The sequence below is a fragment of the Heliangelus exortis genome, chromosome 4 (assembly GCF_036169615.1).
Source record: "Heliangelus exortis chromosome 4, bHelExo1.hap1, whole genome shotgun sequence".
Classification (NCBI taxonomy): domain Eukaryota; kingdom Metazoa; phylum Chordata; class Aves; order Apodiformes; family Trochilidae; genus Heliangelus; species Heliangelus exortis.
The window spans coordinates 15,807,674-15,833,641 of record NC_092425.1 but is presented as its reverse complement, the minus strand read 5'-3'; the positions used below and the strand labels follow the sequence as shown (position 1 = coordinate 15,833,641).

The 25,968-nt window shown below is 36.5% G+C and overlaps 1 protein-coding gene and 2 long non-coding RNA genes across 3 annotated transcripts in view; 2 read left to right on the top strand and 1 right to left on the bottom strand.

The window, feature by feature from the left end:
• The window catches only part of ANXA10 (annexin A10), a 30,201-nt gene that overhangs the window by 2,304 nt on the left and 1,929 nt on the right, over window positions 1–25,968 (bottom strand). The window contains exons 2-10 of the mRNA XM_071743135.1: window positions 18,218–18,299; window positions 14,896–14,990; window positions 10,843–10,956; window positions 8,900–8,990; window positions 8,646–8,725; window positions 5,698–5,751; window positions 5,473–5,566; window positions 2,943–3,038; window positions 1,986–2,044 (exon numbers count right to left, since the gene is read on the bottom strand). Of these exons, the coding sequence (XP_071599236.1) occupies window positions 1,986–2,044; window positions 2,943–3,038; window positions 5,473–5,566; window positions 5,698–5,751; window positions 8,646–8,725; window positions 8,900–8,990; window positions 10,843–10,956; window positions 14,896–14,990; window positions 18,218–18,299 (765 nt within the window). The remainder of the gene's footprint in view (window positions 1–1,985; window positions 2,045–2,942; window positions 3,039–5,472; window positions 5,567–5,697; window positions 5,752–8,645; window positions 8,726–8,899; window positions 8,991–10,842; window positions 10,957–14,895; window positions 14,991–18,217; window positions 18,300–25,968) is intronic.
• The window catches only part of LOC139795895 (uncharacterized), a 26,954-nt gene extending 986 nt beyond the window's left edge, over window positions 1–25,968 (top strand). Inside the window, exons 2-3 of the long non-coding RNA XR_011725738.1 lie at window positions 22,067–22,165; window positions 24,381–25,968. This is a non-coding gene — a long non-coding RNA (uncharacterized lncRNA). The remainder of the gene's footprint in view (window positions 1–22,066; window positions 22,166–24,380) is intronic.
• Window positions 2,549–4,989, top strand: LOC139795896 (uncharacterized). The gene is made up of 3 exons (XR_011725739.1): window positions 2,549–3,170; window positions 4,227–4,812; window positions 4,870–4,989. It is a non-coding gene; the product is annotated as an uncharacterized lncRNA (long non-coding RNA).

Below are 25,968 nucleotides of genomic sequence, written 5' to 3'. Positions count from 1 at the left end.
AAAGAAAAAATGAAAAGAAACTTGGCAGTTGAAGGATATATGTTTTCTTGACTCATATGTTCATATGAATGTTTTATAGATAAACCAGTTAATTAGGCTACCCATCAGGATATCCTAGATTTTAAAGGCATGTAGGCATTCAAAGGTTTTATCCTACAGAATGTCCACATGCTGAAATAAATTGTTACTGAATAAGAGATTCCCAAATATCAGTGTTTTAATCATGTTCTCAAACTTTCAAAAAGAAAAAACTTGAATTTTTGTTAGTCCTAGGTACTCAGTTTGTAGCAACCTGTTGTGACTATCACTGTGAAGTCCAATTAGTCTGTTTCACACAACCTGCTGCTGAATGTTAATTCAATGACATTTTAACCATTGACTTAGAATTTACATAGCTTCTATTCAGCCGTGTTTTATTTTAAGGGTTTCTAAATAAATTTCCAAATTGTAATCGTGTGGAGAATGGGGACATCTAGTGGCAATAAAAGGAATCAAAAAAGAGGCTTGGGACGACTGATGATCAATTTAGGTTGATAAAGTTAAATAATAATTTTGTTAACTAGCCATGGATAGTGAAATCTTGTACTCCAAAGAAACCCCCAAAACAAATAAATAAGAAAATATGTTAAAAAGCTGCATATAGAGAATTTATACTTGTTTGATGGCTAGATTAAAATCTGTCAAAAACCATTTTGATTTTAAGCATTAGAATCTTGGATGTGTTTTATTATATAGTTTTCTAATGGGCTGGCTGCAAAACCGGACACTTTTAAATTCTTGCATTTCTTTTGAAAATTATTTGTATTTTACATTAAAACACTTTGAGAAAACAGAGTAAAATATCAGTTAAAACAAAATGCAAATGTCTATTCTTGATCATTAAAAATGGTGCATACATACATCATCTGAATATAATATAGAAGAAAAAAATCAATGTGATATTTCTTAGCAATGAGGCAGTCTTGATAGAGGACCTCTTGAGAAACCTCATCTTAGCTGGTATTTCCTGGTATTTTTGGCAAACCTTTTTCATGTCAAACCAACCCTTTTTTTGACCACTTAGACAAAATTCTGCCCCTCCTTCTCAAACCCCAGGATTTTGCTTGGTTCTTTGCTGTTGCTGATTTATTGGAAACAAGACAGCAGTACCGGCAGCATCTGGAAGAAGATACTGGGCCCCTATTGAAGTGTTGCTGAATAGTTTTGTTTGATAATTTTGGCTTGAACTCTGTCTTTGCCATTCCTGCTCTAAGATGATACTTCACATTTCACTCATGGCTGTCTTTTATGACCATCTTCTAAAGATTGCACTTAAAAGATTAATGATTATATAACGTTGCCTCATAATTTTCACTAAGGAATGTGAAACAAAAGAAACAAAAGAAGAAGAAACAAAAGGTCTTCGGTGACCTCTAGTAAGTAGAATTTGTAAATATTTCTTTGCATTTACTCACATTTCTTCTCGTCATTCATTTGTTTTAATATTTAGCACTTACCCACAAAGCTAAAGAACCTGCATATATACACTGAGCCCCATAAGAAAATATGACCATTTTTTAATGTAACACTAGTTTATTATTTAATTTTTTACTGATTTTTATCAAATCTCTATAGGCAAAATATAGATACTAAGAAAGGTGCTCATTGATTTCTGCACAGCAGGGGGAGATACAATCCAAAGAAAAGAAAGGTTTTCAATTAAAAAACCCAACAAATTATGAAAAGTTTGACAAAAAGGTTTGACAAAATTCCAGATATTTTTTTAAAGAAATCTAAATATTTAACCTTTTACCATTACTGTTAAATCCTAAGTGTTGCTTAGGCACTTCTGCTTTGAAATTTATATAGGTACCACCAGTATTAAAACACACAGTCACAGCTTAAAGATTGAATGGAATGATTTGTAAATATTTTTTATGAATAATTAAGCAAACAAAAAATAGGGGAGCTACTTTTATGATATGTGAAGAAGAAAGACTACTTACATGAATTGCATTATAAAGCCTGTAAGCAAAGTAGGAAGGCTTGTCACGAACACAGAGAACTAGGAGAGAAAAGTTGCAACAGGTGGACATAAGATTATCACAGAATAATTTCTGTTGGCTTCAGGCTTGAATTATTAAAATTGGGTAGTGCTGTCCTTGTCAGCTTAAAAGGAAGCTACCAGTTTTCACAAACATGACTATATTTCTAATTTTGTGTGCTTCGATACTTAGGCTGGGTGGGTTTGTATTGCTGTTCCATGAAAGGGCTTATTAACTATCAGTGAATACACTCACATGACATCTTTGTAGAAATATTATTATGTAGTAACATGAGGTAACCAGGTGCCAATAATTGCCAGGTAGTGGGCTTGACCTCGTGTGAAGCCCACCTGTGCCTAATTAGGGCAGGCCCCTACTGCGCATGAGCAGCTTTATTGGCCCCCTAATCCTGCTCATGTGCAGTAGGGGCCTGCCCTAATTAGGCACAGGTGGGCTTCACACGAGGTCAAGCCCACTACCTGGCAATTATTGGCACCTGGTTACTTCATGTCACTACATTATTATCTATAAATGGAAAACAAATGCACATAAAAATTGGAACTAGTTCATATACCGCTTGAAACCTGAAAATTCTACCAATTTTTTCCAGTTGCTAATGCAGCTATGCATTAGTACACAAATCTCACAAAACGTAGATACACACAAAACAGTGAAAAGCGGAAGTTCCAACTGCACTGTTGGAATCTACTGCTGCATCTATACATTTTTAGTTTACACAAACATGGAAAAGTAGTTCAAATATTAATTTCTAATTATCTCTGAAAATTTAATTACACAATATGGGAGAGTAAAGTTGGTAAAAAGATCAGGAAAATACTATTCTTGATGCATCAGAGATACCATACTAGCTATTTATCAAGAGATTACTGCTAGTATAAAATGTTATATTTACATTACCTACTGCAACCAGTAGTTCTTGGAAGTATCCATCATAGCATTGATTGATGGCATCTACTATGTCTTGTCCAAAGATACTTTGGAACTCCTGGAAAACTTGGAGGAAAAAAATCTTGCTTTATTTTACTTCATTAATAATCATCAACTTGCTTTTTTTCTTTTTTTTTTTTTTCCTTGAATTCCCTGCTACTATGTTATTGAGTAAGGTTTTTTCCATGTTTATTCTCTGTGGTTTATATCATAGAATCACAGAATCATAGAATTGGCTGGGTAGGAAGGGACCTCTGAGACCATCAAGTCCAACCCTTGATCCACTACCACTGCAGTTACCAGACCATGGCACTGAGTGCCACATCCAGTCACTTTTTAAACATCTCCAGGGATGGAGAATCCACTACTTCCTGGGGCAGCCCATTCCAATGCTTGATCACCCTCTCAGTAAAGAAATTCTTTCTAATGTCCAACCTAAACCTCCCCTGGCACAGCTTGAGACCGTGCCCTCTTGCTGAGAGTTGCCTGGGAAAAGAGACCAACCCCCACCTGGCTACAACCTCCTTTCAGGGAGTTGTAGAGAGTGATGAGGTCTCCTCTGAGCCTCCTCTTCTCCAGGCTGAACAGCCCCAGCTCCCTCAGCCTCTCCTCATAGGATCTGTGCTCGAGTCCCTTCACCAGCCCAGTTGCCCTCCTTTGGACCCACTCCAGGACCTCAATCTCCTTCCTGAACTGAGGGGCCCAGAACTGGACACAGGACTCGAGGTGTGGCCTCACCAGCGCTGAGTACAGGGGCAGAATCACTTCCTTGGACCTGCTGGCCACGCTGTTTCTGATCCAGGCCAGGATGCCATTGGCCTTCTTGGCCACCTGGGCACACTGCTGGCTCATGTTCAGCTTCCTGTCAATCCAGACTCCCAGGTCCCTCTCTGTCTGGCTGCTCTCCAACCACTCTGTCCCCAGCCTGTAGCACTGCATGGGGTTGTTGTGGCCAAAGTGCAGGACCCGGCACTTGGCCTTGTTGAACCTCATCCCGTTGGAATCAGCCCAACTCTCCAGTCTGTCCAGGTCCCTCTGCAGAGCCCTCCTGCCTGCCAGCTGATCGACACTTCCCCCCAGCTTAGTGTCACCTGCAAATTTGCTGATGATGGACTCAATCCCCTCATCTAAATCATCAATAAAAATATTGGATAGAACTAGGCCCAACACTGATCCCTGGGAGACACCACTAGTGACTGGCTGCCAACTGGATGCAGCACCATTCAGCACCTCTCTCTGGGCCCGGCCCTCCAGCCAGTTCCTAACCCTCAGGTCTAAACGTGTAGCCTGAAACCTGTCTTCTTAGACATTTTCTCTCAAGGTTATTCAGTAAGCTGTATAAAATGAATGCATGCTAAAGTGGCTGTTTGATTGGAAACTTTAATAAATTCTCTAGCAACCTCTGTTTACGATACCTGTGAGAATGTCTTGCTATTTTCTTGCTCAACTAGGCTAAAACTCGCCAGAGAGTTGCAGATTGTGCCAAGACGACGTGGTATGACATGCATACACCAGTTCAGTATCAGACATGGACACTCCGGCTAGCGCAGGTATCCAGAACTACACCCACAGTTGAACAAAGCAAGCTTACTCCTTTAGGGAAAGAGGAAAATCTACAACATGCTGCACTCTGCAACCCTTACAGGGCCTACCTTACAGGCAGACCCTCAAATCTTGGTTTCAGAGCATAACTGTGTTACATTATGTTAATGCTATCATCATCAGCCTTACAGAAGTCGTGATTGAAAAATTAATTTGTTTTTCCATGACAGCAAAGTAGTTCTAAGCTACCGTTATAAATTGGCATAAGAAATACAGCTGTCTGCACAGTGATAAGCTTGTCTTTAAAAAGACTGTTTTTCCACTGCAGAGCAGAAGACATCTCAAACTAACACAGCCTTCTTTTTAACAGTGGAAGATCTGGATTATGTCTTATAAATTTCTTAAAATTATGTAATTATGTCTGATTATATAGTTTAAATAAAAATGTCCCATTATGTTTCTGTGTTTATGTTCATTACAAGAGAGTGGATGTAGACCTTGAAGCACTCCCATCTATAGCTTCTTTGAAGCTTGCATGGAAAAACTCCAACACAATGATTTGTTTTCACATACAAACATTTGTTGAAAATACTCTGACTACCTCTCCCAAGGTGTTTCTACTCTTAGCAAGGAGTTACTTAGGAAAAATGAAGAAAATAGTTAAGAAAAATCTGACTCATCCTGTTGTGTCATGTGTAAACTCTGTTTAGCTGTAGCCTGTGCCTTTCTTTGGTCATGTGTTCTTCTCTATGCCTATTAGGCTTCCTGATCATATTTGCATTACTTCCAAAATCCCATTAATATCGGTGGGATTTTGAGAACTCCAACAGTTCACACTTAGGTTTCAGGCTAATACCCTGTTGCACACTGAGCTGCTTGGTCTGTAAACCATGGTGTTGTTAGCAAGTCAGATTTTTCATTTGCACTCTGTGTTCAAACAGCTGAATTGCTGGATTACCCATCCACAGCTGCTGGTAACTCCTGTTGCAGAGAATCATTTGCAGCATGTTTTTGTGTTCGCCTGTTTTCTGCTGACATGCTTCCCATAGAATCTAGTATACCAGAAAAAGAAAAAAAGAATAAGAATTTAAGTGAGTCCTAAATAACTTTCAATATTTGTATTATTTATTATTCATTTATTTATTTTAATGCTAGAAAAAACCTTACATCTGACTACATTTACCATTGCATCCTGAGCAGCTGTAGAAGGATCTGCATATCCTTCCATCCTTGTTCCCTGGGAGAAAACAGACACATTTTCTTCAGAAATTAAGTTCTAAAAGAATGTAGGAATAAAAAGCTGTCTCTATATGAAACTATGTTTCATTTTCTAAAGAAGTACGTAAAGGCTTTTGGATTCAATTGCAGTCAGTGGTTGAGCTTGCAACTGTAGAAAATACTTTCAAGTTGTCATGTTATGTTTTCATTTCCTCAAAGCAGAAGAACTTCAGAATGATGAACAATCTTGTGAGGGAGAAAAATGGGGGCAGCAGATAAACCTCTCAATTTTTTATTCCCATTTGAAATAAGTTTTTAACATCAACATTCCACCACCATTTCAATTATTATGGGTGTTTTATTCTTTACTGTAATATCTAATCATGCGGGGAAAGCAAGAATAAGAATAACATTTGCTGCTCACTGATTACTTTCTATCAATATGGGTATTACCAGAAGAAGCTTTTCCATTTTTTTTCTCCCTGCACAAACCATATGACCAAGCACATCAAATAACAGAGATTTTGCTTGTTCATAATCATTATCTAAAAGATCCAAACCTATGAAATTGGTTGACAACTTTGATACATAAACCACAGAAGAATACATCTAATTTTTCCCATGTATTTAATAGCTTTTCTGTTATACAAATCAAGCTGAGATACGTTCTATTAAACATACTATGATCTGAATTATATAGTTGCTAGAAAAAGAGAAAAGCACACCACTTCTGGAATCGCTTTTTAACTATAATCATTTTGTAAGCATTCAAATCAGCCCTGGTTGCAGAACTCTTAAAAGTCTAAAACTGCATTTAATCATGGTCTTAATCATTCATGTTGGAAGCAATTTATATTTATTTAAAACGTACAGTTATTTTATGCTATGTGTGAAAAGGATTAAAATTATTTGTTGTCAACTTGTAAAATAACTGATTTGTAGCCCTTTCCTGTTAAAAATGATAACATATATTTCAATTAAATTGTAAGAATTTCTCACAGTGAAGAGTGGAATTCCTAGTGCGCAGATAAATTACTTGAAGGAAATTTTGCTGGAATGATTGTGTAAAGTTACATAAAGGAATAAATAGAGGAAAAATAAAACAAACAAAACACAATAAAGTTTAATAGTACTTTACATGAGTCAAATGCCCACTTTCCCAATTACATTTGACAGTCACTACTCTTGGCATAGTTTTGCTGGAGAATCCCATAACATCTATAATTATTTTTAAAATTATAGAAAATTATCACGTTTCAGTTAGTACCCCCCCCCAGAAAGAGAATTAGAATAAAAATCATCTGTTTGTCTTACACTAGAATGTTAGTTAGCCTCAATTTCCTAATTTATTTAGGAAGGATGAGAACCTGTAATTTCTAATATGCCTCAGTGTGGACATGAAAAGCAGAAATACCACACTATAGCATTTGATTAACTTGCTTTCCATATGTAAAGCACATTTACTTCTATCTGTAGTCAGACATGCTTGTCATCATTTCCAAAATTTAATAGTAATCAAAGCAAAGGGTTTAAAAAAAAAATATTAAAGGATGCATTGGAAATGTTAACATACAATAACCTTTACATTGAATGGTACTAGAACTAGAAAAGATATATTTTAATAAAATTTCACTGAGTTTTAGAATTAGATTTTATCTAAACATGGAGGATATAACTGACAGTTTTCACAAGTATGCAGTATAACAGTAAATTTGGAATTTCCTGTGATTATTCTTCATCATGAGAAAAATCGCATTTATATTTTGTTAGCTAAGAAGCTGCTGATTTCAGACCTCTTTATCAATATTTGTGGCTTAAGAAAATAAGGACTAATAATGTAGTGTCAGAGAATTTATTTTAATTTGTTTTTAATTTGGGTAAAATGTGTCCTGTGGTTTTAAGAAAGCTGATAAGTAAGGTTACTTAACCTGTAGCTCTTAATTTTTAAGAAAGGACTAATTCTCATTAAGGGGGAAAACTCCAACATTAGAAAAAATATTTCCTGCTTATGGCATTGGCGTTTGAAATATGTGCTCTCTATGTCTATCTCAGTGAAGCTTGCTGCTATTTCAGATCTTAGTAGGAAACAGTTCTTCCCCAGACAGACTAACATAAATTACAGATACACCTTATGCATGCTGTTATCTCCTGGCAGTCCTTTTGTCATTATTTGTTACTCTAGTTTACAAAAGATTTCTCAGATAATGAGAATGGTGACTACAATGAGAATGGCAACTCATTATCTGACAAGATGACCGACTATGTTGCATGAAACTACAAACTGGTAAAACTGCAAAAACTGGTGTGTGCTAGTGGCAGTTAATTTGTCTGTGTACAAACATACTGTGGCCTAGCATATGCAGTAGTATAAAGAACATGATACTTAAAACAGAGAACTATTTATATATAATTATATAAGACTATATATATATACCCTATATATATATACACTACATATATATATATATATATATATATATACTTTCTTTCATAGTCAGATGACTATGGATTTAAATGGATTTACCTCAATTTTTACACAATGTCTAGACTGGATTATGATCCATATATTCTAACAACAGAGAAAACAGAGCTTTAAAAATTAAAATCTCATTTTTGCATGCAAGTAGACTTCTTTTGAGATGAAACAGATCGAGTAGATTGTCAGCAGTTGAATATCCAGAGGACTTACTCAATAAAACAGTCTGTTGACCTTTTCCTCTATATGAAAGCCAAAGTCAAAGTAGATGAAAGAATTCAAGTTTTCTTTGTCTTCTGCTTTTCCACCTCTGTTGTTCAAAAGTGTAGCCCTATTGAACTAGCTTTAACCATGGGCACCTTAAAATTTAATACTCCTCAAATAGTATAAAAAATAATCTTGATTAGAAATGTGAGTCACCATAGTTTTTACAGTACCTGAGCAAGGTCCATAAGCATATCTCTGAAGTGACCTGAAGTCTCAGAATCGATATCTTGCTGAAGATCATTATTATATTCTAGGTTAAAACAAAAACATATAATCTAAATCACAAATGAACATGTTCTGAATAGTATTAGTGAAGATTAGTAAATGCTACTGAGAATTCATTTAGTACTTCAGTTCCTTTACATTGTTAATACATGCAGAGCACACATAGCACAATGGCTACTGTGCACTTGTAAAACATTACGCATTAAGTAGGCTTCTTTCATCTGGAAGATCTCCATGTTTGTTCTTGAGGCTAATATGTCAATTAGACAATTTTCTTCTGTGTCTACTCCCTGTGTGGAAAGAAGAGAATATGAAAAAATAATGCTAGTAGAAACCACAGCTTTCAGACAAAAATCATGTTTCACTCATCAAAAATAAAAAAAAAAATCCCAGCCAGCTCTGCTGGAATGATGCAGAATGTATTTTTGCATGCTCCACCAGTTTAAATAGAAAATTACTTTAAATTAATAGTACCCTATATTTAAAACACTATATATAAAATATATTTCTACTTAACCTGAATTTCATCATATATATTTACAAGTGGGGAATGACTCAGGACTCGTACTGAAAGAAACATTATGGATAGACTTTTAAAGCATTAGTAACAATTTAAAATGTTATGAAAGAAATTAGATGCAAAGACTGAGCATACATCCTTGACAAGCATGCAGGCAATCTAAAGTAAATATTAGTAAATATCAGTAAATATCTGTTTGTTTGCTTGTTTGTTTTTTCTTTTTGTTTCTTTCTTTGTTCAACTGTTTTATTTAGGAATGTTACAGTCTGTAAAGTCTACTGTAGCACTTCGTATTTAAGGGAAGCATCATGGCCACGTATGTTGTACTGCAAATCACTGTATTTTCCCACAGGATTTGAATTAATTTTATAAACATGAGTTGGCATAAGATGCGCTGCATATGCTGCTTTTGCTATGCACTTGTATAGTGTTAATGCATATTCTGCATTAGGAACAATGGGACAACATGACATCAACGTGAGCCTGGACATACCTATGGTCCATTTTTTTTCCTTTGGCCATATGAATGCAGATCAAGATATAACACTATAAGAAAGTTTAACTTTGAGCCGCATTTAGGAAAAAATTTAACTTTGGCAATCTTACTGATAATTTTAATGAAAAAGTCATGCTTCCTTTTACTGCCCATTCCAATTATTAATGCATCAATAGTTAAAAAATATGCATTGGTTTAAATTTCTGAAGGGCAAGAAAGAAGAGCGTTAATCCTTTTTCTATTTAAGAGATTCTTAAAATATGTAAAATAGATCACCTTGCTCAGTTACATAATCTGTGACTTAATCGGTGTTTTATGTGTGACAGTGGACAGCAAATACTGATGGAAAGAAGAGGAAAACTGCTGAGCTTTGTATGCATTCCCATCTTCCAGGAATTGGCAATTTATGAATTTCCTAAGAAGGAATTTTCCACAGAGTATTGTTTTAAATAGCCAACAATGGACCTTTTTTCTAAGAATTTGTTGAAGTCTTTTATGAATTGATTTGGTTTTTTTGTCTCCACAGTGCTCTAAGGGAGTGAATTTCACCATTTGAATGAATTTTACCATTTAATTAATTTGAAAAAATATTTTTGTTAGACTCAAATGTTCAGTGTTTAAGGAGCACAATCTCAGATCTTGGAAAGAAAAGGAAATATTTTCCTAAAAATTCAAAGCTGGTTCAATTTGATTGGAGTGATCATTGCTTTATCAAAGAGTAATTTGTGTTATGTAAAACCATGCTCTGCTAAAGCATTGTTGTTTTCTAAGGTGAAGGCTAAGTACATGGCACTACATGGCTCTTGAAATTAATTTTTTTTATCATACATAAATGCTTGCAAATTGAGGGCCTTACATTTCCCTTTATAGATATTTCTTCACTTACCAGGTTTACCATGGATGTTAAATAGGTTGTATTTTTTACATGATACCTTTTTTACATGATTTTTTGCTGGGTTGAGCATACCAATGAATAAACTTCATATAGTTCTGTATTCCTGATGACCTGTTTTGGTGATCAGCTATTTATTAACCATTTCAGTGTCAAAAAATCAATTTAGCAATGTTCAGTACTGTAATTAGTGAAGTTACTGTGACTCCAAGCAATTCTGAATTTGACAAGTACCTTCAAGGCATGCCAGAGCTCATGGGCATCATAGGAGGCAGGTGGATACATCAAGCCAACCATTACTTCTCTGAAGTGATGAGAAAGATTCTCTTTTAAGTCTGTTATCAGGTCCTTGAAAAAACAAAGAAAATGCATAGACAGGATTATTTCAATAGTCAAACTTAAGAGAGTTTAAAAAGTATTAGTGGTTTTCTCTGTAAATGAATAATGATCTGTTGAAGATGCATTCTGGCTAAAATTAAGTAAGAAAGATATTCTTTTAAATAGTACCTACTTCTTTTAATAGCATGGATCAGATGAAAATAGACACACAGGCAAGTAGACCACATAGGATCATTACTTTTCAGTTTGTTACAATACAGAGGAAAATTCAGGGGTCTAAGTGCATCTACTACTTAAAAGGCTTGAAAACCCAAATACTGTGGCAGACCATGTGCAGCTTCCCTGGGCATATTTCCTTTGTGAATCCGTGGGAGCTACACACCTTTGAAAAGCAAATCCCATGCAGCACAGTAGATCTCTTGTGCTTTTTTCCAGGTTATGTGCTATGTATTAATTTTTAAAATCATGCATGTTGCTCCTGGTTCGTAAAAGTACCTCCTATGGGTAACTGGAAGCTTATGTGCTTCTATTTATATATATATTACAGTCTAGCAGAATTCACTACTTTTGAGAGAGGCTGAATTAATAAAAAGGAGACCCCTTCTTTCCCTGAATGTATCTCAATATTTGTGTGCCAGATAGCTGAGTAATGGATGAGAGCTTCCTCCCCATTCTCCCCTTTCCCAGTATCACCCTTCAAAAAACATTGCAAATGCCAAAAGCTTGTTAGTTATACTGTTGGTGTTTCCGATTAAGATGATACTTGTGTGCTCATTTTTTGTGTGTTTTGTGTACAGCACTAGTTAGATGTCAGGTATGTTCTGAGCTAAGTCTGAATTAAAGGGACTACCAGGAACTGTTCCCATGATATAAACTATGATGTCTTCAGAGCCGCATCTTTTTCAGGTCTTTTTTAGTTTTGATACATATCTGAATATAATGAATTAGTAGCTAGTGTAGAAATAAAGGAGGACATGCGCACATTAATAAATAAATTTATGATCAAGAAAAATGCAGTCTTCAGTGAATGCACATTAGATGCATTTGAAAACCACTAAATTACACTGTTTCTATACACGTGGTATAGACACGAATTCATTAAGACATTTCACTTCTGACAACGTGCCTGTGGGAAAATGGACTAATAATACAAATGGATGCTAATTAAAAATTACTCCTGCAATTAGAACTAAGGGAAGTGAAGTATTGAAAAATAAGTTGTCACTATAACATTTCCTCATCATCTCTACTATAAGAAATCCATGAAGGTTAATTGTAAGAAGGAACCTTACAGCTTGTCTGTATGTCTGAATCATGCATCCAGGTCAGGGACTTAGTTTCTTTTTTTATAATTTATTCCTGAAGTGTCACACTTTATATTTGTCAAATGAAAGGGCACGGTGGCTACTATATGTATATCAGTCTAAATTGAAATTAAGAGGGTTGAGAAGTGGTCTGACAGGTTTACCGTAGATTAAACTGAAAAGGCTAAATCTGAGCTATCTGTCTACTCCATCCTGCAGAGTTTACCACTCATCAACTAGGACTGCTGAGTGGCACATGTGCCCGGTGAAATATATCCATTAATACAGTTTACATCCAGTGAAATGCCATCACTGATGTATGCTGAAATACCTTCTGAAGTGTATACTGCAGCAACTAAGGGCAAGACACATCCCATCCTGTTTGGCAGTTTCTGCCCAAGACAACTGATTTTTGAGGGATGAGTTAAATAAACTGCACAGAGCCCTAACCATATTAGCCATTTCAGTTTATCTACTCTCCCAGGTGAGACAAAAAACCCAGCATTCATTGTTTCATCTCTGCAGTAGATTAGAGCCAATTTGTACTGCTCCCTGTTTCCACATGGCAAAAGGTAGAATTACGTGGGGTTTTTTTTGAAAGATGTAGAGAGTATCTTAATATATCTTGCAGTTCAACAGATTAATATAAATTAAAATTGTGGGTGTATATGCAAGAGTTTCAGAATTTTCTGTAACTCATTGCTAGAATATAAAAGCAATTTGTTTGCCTTTCCCTTCTATTATTATTCATAGTTTTAGAAATTGAAATTCTTAAAGATGAGATCTGAAAATTTCTTTGGCTTTTTAAATTCTTGATCTTTAGTTCTGTGTTCACTGGCTTTATAGCATTTCAGGTTGACTGAATATGGCTGATAAAAATTTAAAGGTGGTGTGTTTTCATAGAATTTATTTATGGTTTTATTTTGGTTTCTAAGAGGCATGAAGTTTTTTAATGTAGTTTGACATGCTTTACTTTTTGAGTAAAACTAAAATGCAATGAGGAATGCTGCATGAATGAACACTGAGCTTGTGTGGTTTGCATGTCTAATGGTAATGGTAACCTAATAAATAAATGTGCAAACACACTTTTATTTATTCATATATACCGATTTCAATCATTTTTACAGTCTTCGAAAAGAAAGGATACCTATAATTAAGTTATTGTTCTTTTATGGTCTATATAAAACATACCCATTCAAGGCTGCATCTAAAATAGCATAAGTATTGTTTGTTTGAATTTTTATAGCAGTCCAAATGAAGCCAGTGATCTGCTATAGGTGAGTAACAACACAAAGTACACCTACTATACCAATTAAATCCAGCTCTTCTTTTTACCTCAATTCAAGGAGAGGGAGGGGCTGTTTCAGCATGTTTAGAGATAAATGGTTGAGAGGTATTTTGGTATACAGGTGGCACAAAGACTGTCTCTGGAAAACTGCTCATCAACCCAAAGAGGAAATTACACATTCTACTGGTGTAACAGACCACATCAGAGGTTCGTGTGGAGGTTTTGAATGAACTGTTTCTAGTTAACAAATGGAAAACATTGTGCTAACATTGTCCCTAATTAAGGCTGAGTGGTAAGATTTCTGGAAGCTCATTGTCCTCATTTAAGCTGATCAATTCAATGGCAATCATACACTGACCTCCATCATGATTTCCAGTGAGCTGTTTTTCACACATCAGGAATAGAAGAAAACTGGATTTTGTTTAAAATGTTTATCTGGCTTCTGTTATGAGAAGGGCATGTCTTCAATTTAATCACAGCATTTTTCTTCAGCTTTCCCACAGTATCTAGCTTCACACAGAACTTTTAATTATTTCATTTCCCAAGTATTTTAGAAAAGGTGTTGCTATGCTTTTTGCCCTGAGATAACTAAGGTAACTGAGAAAAATGCAAACATTGCAACTTTCCTAAAGTTATTTGGTTAGCAATAATAGATCTGGAAATGGAATGAGGGTATCTCTTGCTGTGTATATTTAAGAGCTTGTATAACAAATATTACCTTGTTATATACAGTAAATAAAGATAAATGTGAAAAAAAATGAACAAACATTTTATGTCTTAAAATTTTTGAAAGACCTTTACAAGATTCCTAAATTTAGCAATCATCACCTTAATTTTGTGCTTGGTGTATGAATGAGATTACAAGGTATGAAGTCTGCGAATCTCAATGATTGTGATGAGAACACTAATCAGTGCATCAGTAAGATACAATTACCTGTGAATATTGGTATGATGGTGTTCTCTGGTGTTTCAACCTAAATACTATTCTATTATGTATTCCAGAAACGTGAAAAAAGTAATGCAGAAACCCAAAAGCACATAGTAGAAGTAGAAATAAGTCTCTCCAGAAATTCCGGTTTGGCCATTAGAGGAGGAGTATGAATTCCCGAAAAAACTTCATGCCCCTTTTTTTAACTTTGTGTGCAGCAGCTGTGCTTCCACTGCTACATAGCTGACAATTTGAAACCACCAGAGGTATCGATAGTTACATCAGTGAAATTGTGTGCCAGTGTTTTGGTACTGGCCAACTGTCTGGGAGGCTTTTGGTTCCAGTGACTGAACTCAGAGAAGGGCTGAGCAACTGCACTGCTGAAGGAGAGGCTGAAGTAATGAAAAGACAAAGTGTCTGTGTCGTACCCTGCCGTACATTTCTCTGTACGCCTCAGCAATCATGAGCCGCTGTGAATTGCAACGCTGTGTTAGGATATCAATCAACACATCTTTTTCACAACCTGCAAAGGAAACAAGATACAGATTCTAAATAAAGAAAAAGTAGTTATTTACTTACAGTTGTGATTATACGGTAGCCCAAATTCTTAAAAAAAATAGATCAACAGATTAATATCCCACTGATATTTACCAACATCAGTTATGCTTACCATGCTTACGTACCACAGCAAAAAGTGACATAATTTATTTATATCAGATGCATCACCATCTCCCTCAAGCTCAGTGGATTTGAAAGCATCAATAAAATAGAAGCTTTCATCTATTCAGAACCAGGCCCACTAGCAGAATTTGTGGCTGAGCCTGGGAAGTCATACTTCTATGTTCTGTTGATACTGATTAAATTGTCATTTCAGAATTAGACATCTGTTTTATGAGGATGATGAACTGTGAGCAGAACATTTGTTGAAAAACTGAAAGATAGGTATTTTCAGAGAAGCTGTATAAAAATAAGTTTTGAAGTTTAAAAAGATACAATATTTTAACCAAGGCCGTTTTATTGAAGGCTTCATATGGTCTTTTGTCTTCATAGCTAGAGAATACTGCTAAACTCACAAAATCGTAGAATCCAACAGTAACAATATGTAATATAATATCATAACTTTTACTCATGAAAAATAAGATAATGATCAACATATTCTGAAATTTTTTTGTGTAAATCAATTGACTATCTTGGTTCATGTGATGTTAAGTCTGAGCCCTCATATTCCCATTAAAGAAGCTGAAAACAGAATGCAAGATTTGGTGCTACACAGCTTTGTGAAAAGCCCAAGGGGTGTAAAGACTTTGATACAGGCAAACATTTTAATGCAATGAAAACGTTTCAGATAGTAAAACAAAAAATCAATATTCTGATGCTCAGAAATACCAGCAGTGTTCAACAGGAAGACACAAAATTCTAAGCAGAGAAAAATGCTTTGGTATTTTGGTGGGTTATTTTGTTTGGTTTTTTTGTTTTGTTTTTTTTTTACATACTGAAAGCAAAAATTGCTCCTGAGTGAAGGACAATAATTTTCTTTAAACTTTCCAGTCAATTTTCTTTTTTATTTCTAGAAGACTGATTAAAAGATTTAAGAGTCCCTGATAACAGTTCAAGTTACAATTTCCTTTGTTGGCCTTCACTGTAGTGCATAACATGGAATTCTGTATGTTTTTTTTAATTTTCTCAAGGAAAGCATTCATTAATATAAGTGTTGCTGTAGATTTTAGATTAATTTTGATCACATCTTAGTTCCTGTAGATGCAAAATAGTGATTCATTTGGACATCACCAGTATGTCTTATTGTGGTATCTTGAAGAACCAAGATATACTTGATGACACTTAATTTTATGAGTTTTTATTTTGGCTAATACGTGTTATTTTACGAGAAAAAACAAACAGACAGACAAACAAAAAACAAACAAACAAAAAGAGGCTCATTTAGAATCAGTGTAAGAACCAGTGAAGTCACTCACTGCTTCCCTGTAAGGCTCCTCCTAGCAACTGAGCATCCATAATGGGGTTGGATCCAGAGCTTGTTACAATCTGGGTTGATGTTTATCACAATGTTAATCATGATGGGTATAGCAATATCTTGTATCAAATCAGCCATAATGAGAATAGTCAACCTGCACATGGTTCGACTGACTGGTTATACTCCCTTATGCAATAAAGAGAAACCTATTGACGTCCTTCACATCAATGGAGCCATGGCCCCCATGATATTAGGATAATGCAAAGCAACAGTTGCTAGCTATGTGCAAATACACACACAAGCCTGTACAATATTGATAATTCCCAAGATTTCATCCCTTGTGTGCTTGATTAACTATATGCATATGGGATGACAAAAAAAAAAAAAAAAAAAAAAGGTTTTGGGATGAAATTAGCAGTAAACTAAAGTTCTTAACTATAGTGAAGTTTTAAGTGGCGGACATAGCTTCACCTGTATACAAGTGATTCCCCAATTCAGTATTGTTACATTGAAAAAAAAAAAAAGAAATTGTTCACGGGGTGACTTAAATTGTGTTTGCTTGTTCAAATTGTCGTATTCAGTACAGTGTAAAATTTGTTCATAATAAGATTAATTTTCTTTTCATTTCTATTTCTTCAAACTCTCTCTCTTTCTTCTTCCCTTTTCTGTTATGGTTTTCTTCTCTTTCCAGTTCTCTGTAACCACTACCCAGTAATTCTTTAAAATTGTCTTTGAGACACGGGTGATGTGTGAGTCTGACCTCAGTGATTTGCAACTATCTCAAAGGAGCAATTTTAAAATGAATAGCCCTGGCTAGGGTGGAGGACCTGGCTGGCCAGAGCTGAGCAGGGGGTGACACCTCGGGATGTGATAAGACCTGCTGGGTGGAGAATGCTCCTCTGAGCTCCAGCCTTTAATGCTGGGACATCCCTCCAGGCACGACTTAGCCACCTTGGTTGTACTTGTGAAGTACCTGGCTAAGGGGGCTGGAGCAGAGTAAGGATGATGCCAGGAAGAAGATAAGAACTGATGACTGGGTGGAGACTACTCCCCTTTCCTGAGGGCCAACCTTCAATGCTGGGACGCCCCCGGAGGCACGATTATGTACCTGGCTAAAGTGGCTGGAGGAGAGAAGGAATGGCACCTGGAAGAAGATAAGAATTGATGACTGGGTGGAGGACTACACCCTTCTGCTCCCCCTCCAGTCAGCCTGTCTTCCAACGAAACTTGCTGACTGACAGCTGCCCCTTCGTAACAAAAGGGGCTCGGGTATATATTGCTGTCCATGCTCTGACTGGCGTTGTCTCTTCACCCACCGCCTTTTCTGCATCAGACCCTGTCCAGGATCAGCACCATCCTGAAGAACCTCGTTGGACAGCTGGGCCCCTGGTGGTGACTCTCTCTCTCTCATTCTTCCCACTTTCTTACTCTTTATTTCTCCACTTTTCTCTCTCATTCTTTCTTACCACTTTCTTACCACTTTTTCTCTCTCTTTCTTATATCTTCTTTTCCTCTCTCCTTCTTTTGCGTGGCTCTATAGTTTGCCTGTGTCAATTGTCAAATAAAATCTGCTTGCACCCAACCCTTTTCTACAGTTGGACTTTGTTTCACGGACCCAAAACAAAAATAAATTTTAATGTTACCTCAGACCGTAACAGGCTAATATGTTTTACTTTATGAGAGCTTTCTAAAACAAACGAACAAACAAACAAACAAACAAAAAACAACTAAAAAAAGGCACATTTAGAATCAGTGTTAGAATCAGTCAAGATACTCACTAATTCCCTGTAAGGCTCCTCCTAGCAACTGGGCATCCATATTAGGGTTAAAATTCAGAGCAGGAAAAATTGTTCCTCCTATCTGCCAGAGGAGAAAGCAGATCTATTACACTGTATGTATAATTACATTGAAAAACAACAAACATAATTAAATTCTCTCTGCTTCATGGGGAACACCATGAAAGTTATTAATTTATGAAATGGAATTTAAACTTGCACGAAGACTTGTGAAAATAGATGAAAATGCCTATAGAATGATTTAAACCTGGGGGAAAAAAAACCCTAATAGTAATTAAGTTTTTTGCATCTCAATGTAACCACATTTTTATGTCTGTCTCATTCCCAAACTTTTTTTGAAAATATTATTTTGTCTTTCAAAGTTTATCCATGATATTTCTGACAGTCTTCAATATCTGTTTCTCATGGTATTTCTAATTTGAAAGACCTACTGAGAACATGATGAATGACATACATATGTTGCTTACAAACCTAGTGATCTTTTTAAAGAGATGATATTACTTTTAAGTAATAACATCCATTCTTTACTGGACATATAGTTGTCAAATATAGTTGTCAAAGAATATAATTGTCAAAGATGAAGAAAAGGCTGAGGTATTTAACACCTTCTTTGCCTCAGTTTTCAACAGCAAGACAGGTTATCCTGAGGACAGCTGGCTTCTGGAGCTTGTAGAAAGTGACAAGAATCTAAACAGCCCCCCTGTAATCCAGAAGGAAACAGTCTGATCTAGTAAACATGTACCTTCTAATCAGGTTCTAGTTTTAAAAGAAGTTAAAAGTTAATTAAAATTTTCTCATACTGTATGCATTATACGTGTCTTCGTCTTCCATCATGCAGGAGACATTTGTCCCAGATTATTTTTGATGAGGATTTTCGGTGTACCTCTTATCTGGATTTTCAGAGTGGCTTCGCAGCAAATTCAGCATTTTGCCAATATATGACAGTTCTCTGAACTGAGATCTGGATCCTTGGAAAGAATCTCTCTGTAACTAATGAGGTCTTCGTGCTGGCATAGCTCACCGAGTTATTGCTGAGTGCTGAGTAACTTGAAGAAAGTAGTTTGCTACTTTGTAACGTGTACACAGTCAAGCCTTTCCGAATATTTATCCCGTCACAGACTTCATGAGTTTTATCCTGTAACCACTTTCACAGTTTCAACCTTTGACAATCCTGCAGAGGCATTCCTTGTTCACTTTATGCTCTTAATTTCCAAATCTTCAGGAGTTTAAAACTTATTAAACTTACTCCACCTATTTTAATTGAATTTTTGAAATACTGGCAGGTCTGGTCCAAACCTTTAGAGCTGAACTTTGGTAATTTTGGGTCTGAGTTTATTGTGATTACACAGTGACACGTACCACTTGCTGTGTGTTGTAGCCTTTTGGGTTTTTGTTTGGTTGGTTTTTGTCTTTTTTTTTAATATCCAGTAGCAAATAATTTGAGAGTTCTGTGTGTTATTTAATGTGAAAGGCAAGCCAAGTAAATTTACTGGCAAGAAGTTCAGTGAAGACAGCAATTGATTCTTGGACACTACAATGCTGTCTGTGCCTCCCTGAAATAAACCCCATGTAGACAATCCATACACTTGTCACAGAGGAAGGGGCCTCGGTACCATAATGGCAGGTGGCACTGCTGCCCTTTGGTGACAAGATGCTACACAGCAGGTGAGAAGGAAAAAACTTGATTCAATAGCAATGCAGAAATCCAAGAAGTGGCTTTTCTGATCAAGTGACTGCTCTATTGATCTTTGGTGTATTTTTATGAGGAAAGTGAATGCATGAAAGAGATGTTGTATTTTTAAGTTGTTGAGTAAGACTCAAAGCTTACATTTATCTCCTGTACAGAGAGATAGGAAGCTGCGGCAGGGTTTTTGTTTGGCAAATATTTGTTACAATCATCTTGTAATATTTTAGAGTCTCTACTTAAAACATTCTTTTGCTTGACATTCCTCAAGAAAATGAGGAAATGCAAAAAAACCCACTCAGTTTGAGAAAGCTAGGGTTCTGCTTCCAGAACCTAGGGCCCAGGATGGAAAATCATGTTTTCCCAAAAAATTACACAGGGTCTGCATGCCTGTTTGTGCCTAAGAAGTGCATACCTAGGAGCAGTGTTTATCACTGGACAAACTGAGGGAACAGAGCAGTAGAGACATTTGGGAACTGAATGAAATTGAATTGACAATCAACAAAATTGCATTTTGATCAGGGAGCAAGCAACTACATGGGAATAGGTTTCTCCTTTCTATTACCTTTGATTAGAGAATTTCTACTGCCCTCTTTTGAAGCCGGGCATTTTTAGGGTCCATTGAACACCTGAGTGTAGTTACACATATTGCTATTTTGCTTCATTCATTTCCACTGAAGTCAGCTGTGACTGACCAATAAACCCTTAAAATGGAAGAAAGCTCTGAGGAGCTGGGTGAGGGTATTGTGTCCATGAATCTCAGGGAATAATGCAGGATATGACTGACCACAGCTGTGGCAAAGGAAGCTGAATTTATCTCAGCACAAAGGAGACTATGGGTAGTCTTTGTTTTAGATAAACAGATATCTATAATTGAATGGATGACCTGGTCTGTAAATGTTTATACCTGAGTTCATTAAGAGGGGGGGAATGTCACCATAAGTCAGCCAGACCAGCATGAGGGAAGTGAATATGTGTCAGCCCAGCACTGAGTATAAACACTAAACAACTAGCAAAATAATTTGGAAGAGAGCATTGGGCTTGAGATGGTTGCAACCCGTATTTTCCTTCCTTGTAATGGAGGACGTTTAGCAGTGAGTATATCATAGAGACCAGCAACGGGTCTCTCCAGTGAATGAATGTCCAACAGGGTTCTGAGTAATTCAAGCAACAACTCCCCACTGATCAGGATGAACTATTAGGAGGACCATAGCACTGGTACCATCATCAGATTCCAATAGCTTTGAGGCAGCAGTCACATTACAATAACTCTTTCTAAAGATTAGCTGAAAATATTTTACAAGACCAGAGAGCACATCGTAAATCAAAGTGAAAAAAACCTGCAGAATCTCTGCAGCTTTCTCTGGAAAATAGAAAACATGAAGTGGTAACTGCTGTAAGACAGATCATCAAGAATTACTGTGATTATAAAATTAAAAACAAAAAAGGGTGGAAAGGGAACCCAATCTATGCTTTTATCAGCAACCACCCTATATAGAAACAATGTAAAAAAATTACTGACAGGCCCAACAAGAACAATAGTAAACTGACAAAAATCAATATAGAGCACATTGTGCATCTTGAGCTTTAGACTGCTACAGAATGAAGGCAAAGGAATTCAGAATAAAATCAGCAGCATAGTGGCTTAGTGGGAGGGGTTGGAACTAGGATTGCACTGGCAATTTTCTTTCTTTTCCTTTTACTTTAAAAATAGTGTTGACAATCATTATTGTTTAATCATAATTCAGTGCTTCTAGGTTACGAATTACAACCTATGACCTACTTACCCCCATTCAATCTAATAATTCTATAATTTTTCAAAAAATTAAACAAATTTTTTCCAAAAGCATTTTAAAATAAGTAAATATTGTTAAATGCTCATTGATATCAGTGATATGGGAATGAGTGATAAAGAAACTTCCATTACACTCTGAGGTCAATCCTGTAGGGTGTACACCAATTCCAAATGTATGCTTTGAACAATTCTAAACTTTTTGCAGAAATGGGCATAAAAATTGTGTTGGTAATCAATGGTGTTCACTGTACATAATGTGACTATTTGAGTCATCATGCTGGTAAGATTTATGTACATCGTCAGTATAAAACCACCATGGGCAATTTATTTATACATTTTAATTTCCTAAAAGGGAAACTAGTAAAAATACGTTGACCATGGAGCATGAGAGATTTGACTATGAGGAGTGGAAAACTTTGACACTTGCACAGAAAATAAAGTTGCTGATTAGGTGAACATGACTATATTCATAGAATCATGGAACCATAGAATGATTTGGGTTGGAAGGGACCTCTAGAGGTCATCTAGTACAACCAGGGACACCCTCAACTAGATCAGATTGCTCAGAGTCTCACCAAGCCTTACCATTCATGTCTCTAGGGATAAGACCTCAACTACTGCTCTGGGCAACTTGTTCCATTTTTCCACTACCCTCACAGTAAAGAACTTGTTCCTAACATCCAATCTACATCTACTCTTCTCTAATTTAAAACCATTGCCTCTCATCCTATCACTACAGACCCTTGCAAACAGTCCCTCTTCAGCCTTTCTGAGGGCCCCTTTCAGATACTGGAAGGTCACTATTAGGTCCCCCAGGAGCCTTCTTTTCTCTGGGCTGAACAACCCCAACTCCCTCAGGCTGTCATTGCAGGAGAGGTGTTCCAGCTCCCTGATCATTTTTGTGGCCCTCCTCTGGACCCACTTCATTGGATCAAAGTCCTTTCTGTGTTGAGGGCTTTAAGCTGGATGTAGTACCCCAGGTGAGGTCTTACCAGAGCAGAGTATCAGAATCACCTCTCATGGTCTGCTGGCCATGCTTCTTTTGATGCAGCCCAAGATGCCATTGGCTTTCTGGGCTGCAAGTGTGCACTATTGGTTCATGTCCAGCTCTTCATCCATCAGCACCCCCAAGTCCTCTTCTGCAGGGCTGCTTTCTATTACCTCACCCCCCAGCCTGTACTGATTGTGTGGATTGTCCTGACCCAAAGTGCAGGACCCTGCATTTGGTCTTGTTGAACCTCACCTGGGCCCACCTCTCCTGTTTGTCCAGATCTTTCTGGATGACATCCTGTCCCTCTGTCTTGTCAACAGCAACACTCATGTTGGTGTCATCTGCAGACTTGCTAAATATGCACTCAATCCTGCTGTTTATGTCATCGATAAAAATATTTACAGGTCCCAGTACAGACCCCTGAGGGATACCACTTGTCACTGGTCTCTATCTGGACTTCAAGCTATTGACCATTACCCTCTGGATGTGATCATCCAGACAATTCCTTATCCACTGAACAGTCCACCCATCAAATCCATATCTCTCCAGGTTGTTGAGTAGGATGTTGTAGGAGACCGTGTCAAAGACCTTGCAGGAGTCCAGACAGAACAGTATGGCTGTATGGAAGTTTGTTTTTTTTTTTTTTTTTTTTTTGTTTTTTTTTGTTTTTTTGTTTTTTTTTTTTTTTTTTTTTTTTTTTTTTTTTTTTATGTGAGCTACTTTATCTTCTCCAGTCATAAATTAACCACATTAAAAATTATTCCTTCCCTAAACGGGTTTTATTTATAGTAATCTAGGGCAGATCCCATAATAAGTGTGGTGTTCACTATTTCACTAGTATCTGAATATATATAGCTACATATATAGCCCCCTCCAAACTGGCCAGGGAGGGACATCCACAACCTTCCTGGACAATATGTTCCAGTGCCTCACCACAGTCAAGGATTTCTTCCTAATGTCTAATCTAAATCTACCCTCTTTCAGCTTAAAATTATTACCCTTTGTGCTGTAACTACATGCCCTTGTAAAAAGTCCCTCCCCAGATTTCCTGTAGGTCCCCCTCAGGTACTGGAAGGCCACTGTAAGTTCTCCCCAGAGCCTTCTCTTCTCCAGGCTGACCAACCACAACTCTCTCAGCCTGTCTTAATTGAGTAAATGACTGTTGAGTTTAAACTGCAGGGTTTTTTTAACAGGAAAAAAAGAATTTGTTTCTTTCACCTCCATTGAGCAGTGTTTTCACAAAATTTCAGATGAGATTTACATTTCTCTACCAAATATAATAGAAACCCATTATCAAGTTCAAAGTCGCTGGTAGGGACAAATGGATGGACAAATAAACAGAAATATTGCTAAATTTTTTAAAGAAACTAGGGGGGGGAGGGATGCCTGGGGTCACCTCTGAAAGAACATGAAGAATTTCACAATTTAAAAGTCTGTTTTAATTTTGATATCTGTATTCTAGCATCTGACGTCACATATTTACCATTACGTTGTAGCACTCTTCAAACATAGTATTTGGCATGGCAAGGCTTTCTGCATTAGAAAGAGAATGCCTTCAAAGAGCACCTGAGAAAAGTTATTTTTGAAAGGAATTTGGCTTTGTTATAGGTTATTTTAGAGCAGATGCTGTATCTGAGCATGGAGAAATGTATTTTATACTTTCTTTCCTCTACAGCATCCTAATGAAAAGGGTATCTGTTATTCAGAAGGAAGAAAATCAGCAATATTTTGCTTCTTTCCCCACAAGCTATCCAAGCACCTGAAGATGAGGAAACCAAATCATTCAGTGACTTTTGACTTCTGACATTAGAAGACCCTCATCTACAAAGGTACAGTTCTGATTCCCCAGAGGTGGTCCAAGTGGGCACTTCATAAGTATCTCTGTGTATTTGAACATAGGCACTTTACTCACTTGAAAGAAACTGATTCCAAAGCAGCTGTGCAGACAGAACAGGTTTGTGTAGTGTTAGTGGAATAAATCAAAACAAGAGATTGGAAAGGGGCTGTAAAATTTGCAATGACTCTGAAAAATTATATTCGCATTCTACCTTCTCTCTGTGGAAAGAAGTTAGAGCTTTTCCTGATCAAAGGCATAAGCAAGCAGTTCAATAAAAGTATAAGTAAATGTTGAGGCTGCTTTTATCAAATTATTTTGAGTAAAGATCAGGCAATTCAATCTTGTGACGGAAAAAGCAATCTAATGTATGAACAGCCCTCTAATATTTGTTCAGTAAGTCATTCAGCTGATAACAACAAAGTCAAACTCCTTATTCTGAACATTTCCCATAGGGAATATCTACTAAAATAGTGTTTGCTTTATTTGCTAGCTACATGCTCTAAGCTAGCTTTATTTTTGCAAAGATAACTTTTGTGTGCATATTTATTAAATAAAACTTTCAGGAATATTTTGATTTACTGTTGAGTTTATTGTTTGTTACATTCCATTTGAATAATGCATGATTCGGTAATGGAAGAGGTACTTTTAAATATAGAAAATTCTTTCTCCAAAGACTCCCATATTTCCCCATAAATATATTTGAGAGGTGACAGATGTAATTTTATCTAGTTTCCGGTAGTTTTACCTCTGTGGTAAGGTGGGGAGCCATTTCTGTGCACAATCTCTGATAATGATGTCTCCTTGCATTGCTGAATCTGGCAGAACTGCTGCTTCTAACATTACAATCTTGATCTTGAGGACCTCTGTCCTATCCAGTTGTTCATATGGAACACACATATTTACTAATATGCATAACAAAATATAATGGAGATAATAATGAAGAACCAAGTACATTTTGAAAGTAACACTTCCAATTATTTTTTCATGGTTCTCATGCTTCTGAATTTAAGGTATATAAATGGTTTTTTCCTTGAAAAGTCTAAAGTGTGTTTTTTAGACTTGTTTTCAGTCTGAAGTTGTGTTTATGAAGAGCAGACAAGAAATTAACGTAACAACAACTCAGTCCCGTGTAAACCTTGCTTTCTTGCTTATGATTTGCTAGAAAGAATGATTTTTCTGCTGTTTTGTTGCCGAGTCTCATCTGAGAAAACTGCCATTACTCCATGACTGACTTTATCTTGAGGAACCAGCAGACAGCCAGGGGAGAATGTTTTCATGGGCTCTGCACTGTATGTCCCCATTCTGTCTGGACACCTCAGCAGGGAAGGCTGCACCACTGGTTAGGATCTATACAAACACCTAATTTCTCTCCCTTCCCATTCCACAACACATGAAAATGGCAATAAAATTTACAAGAAAGAATTTA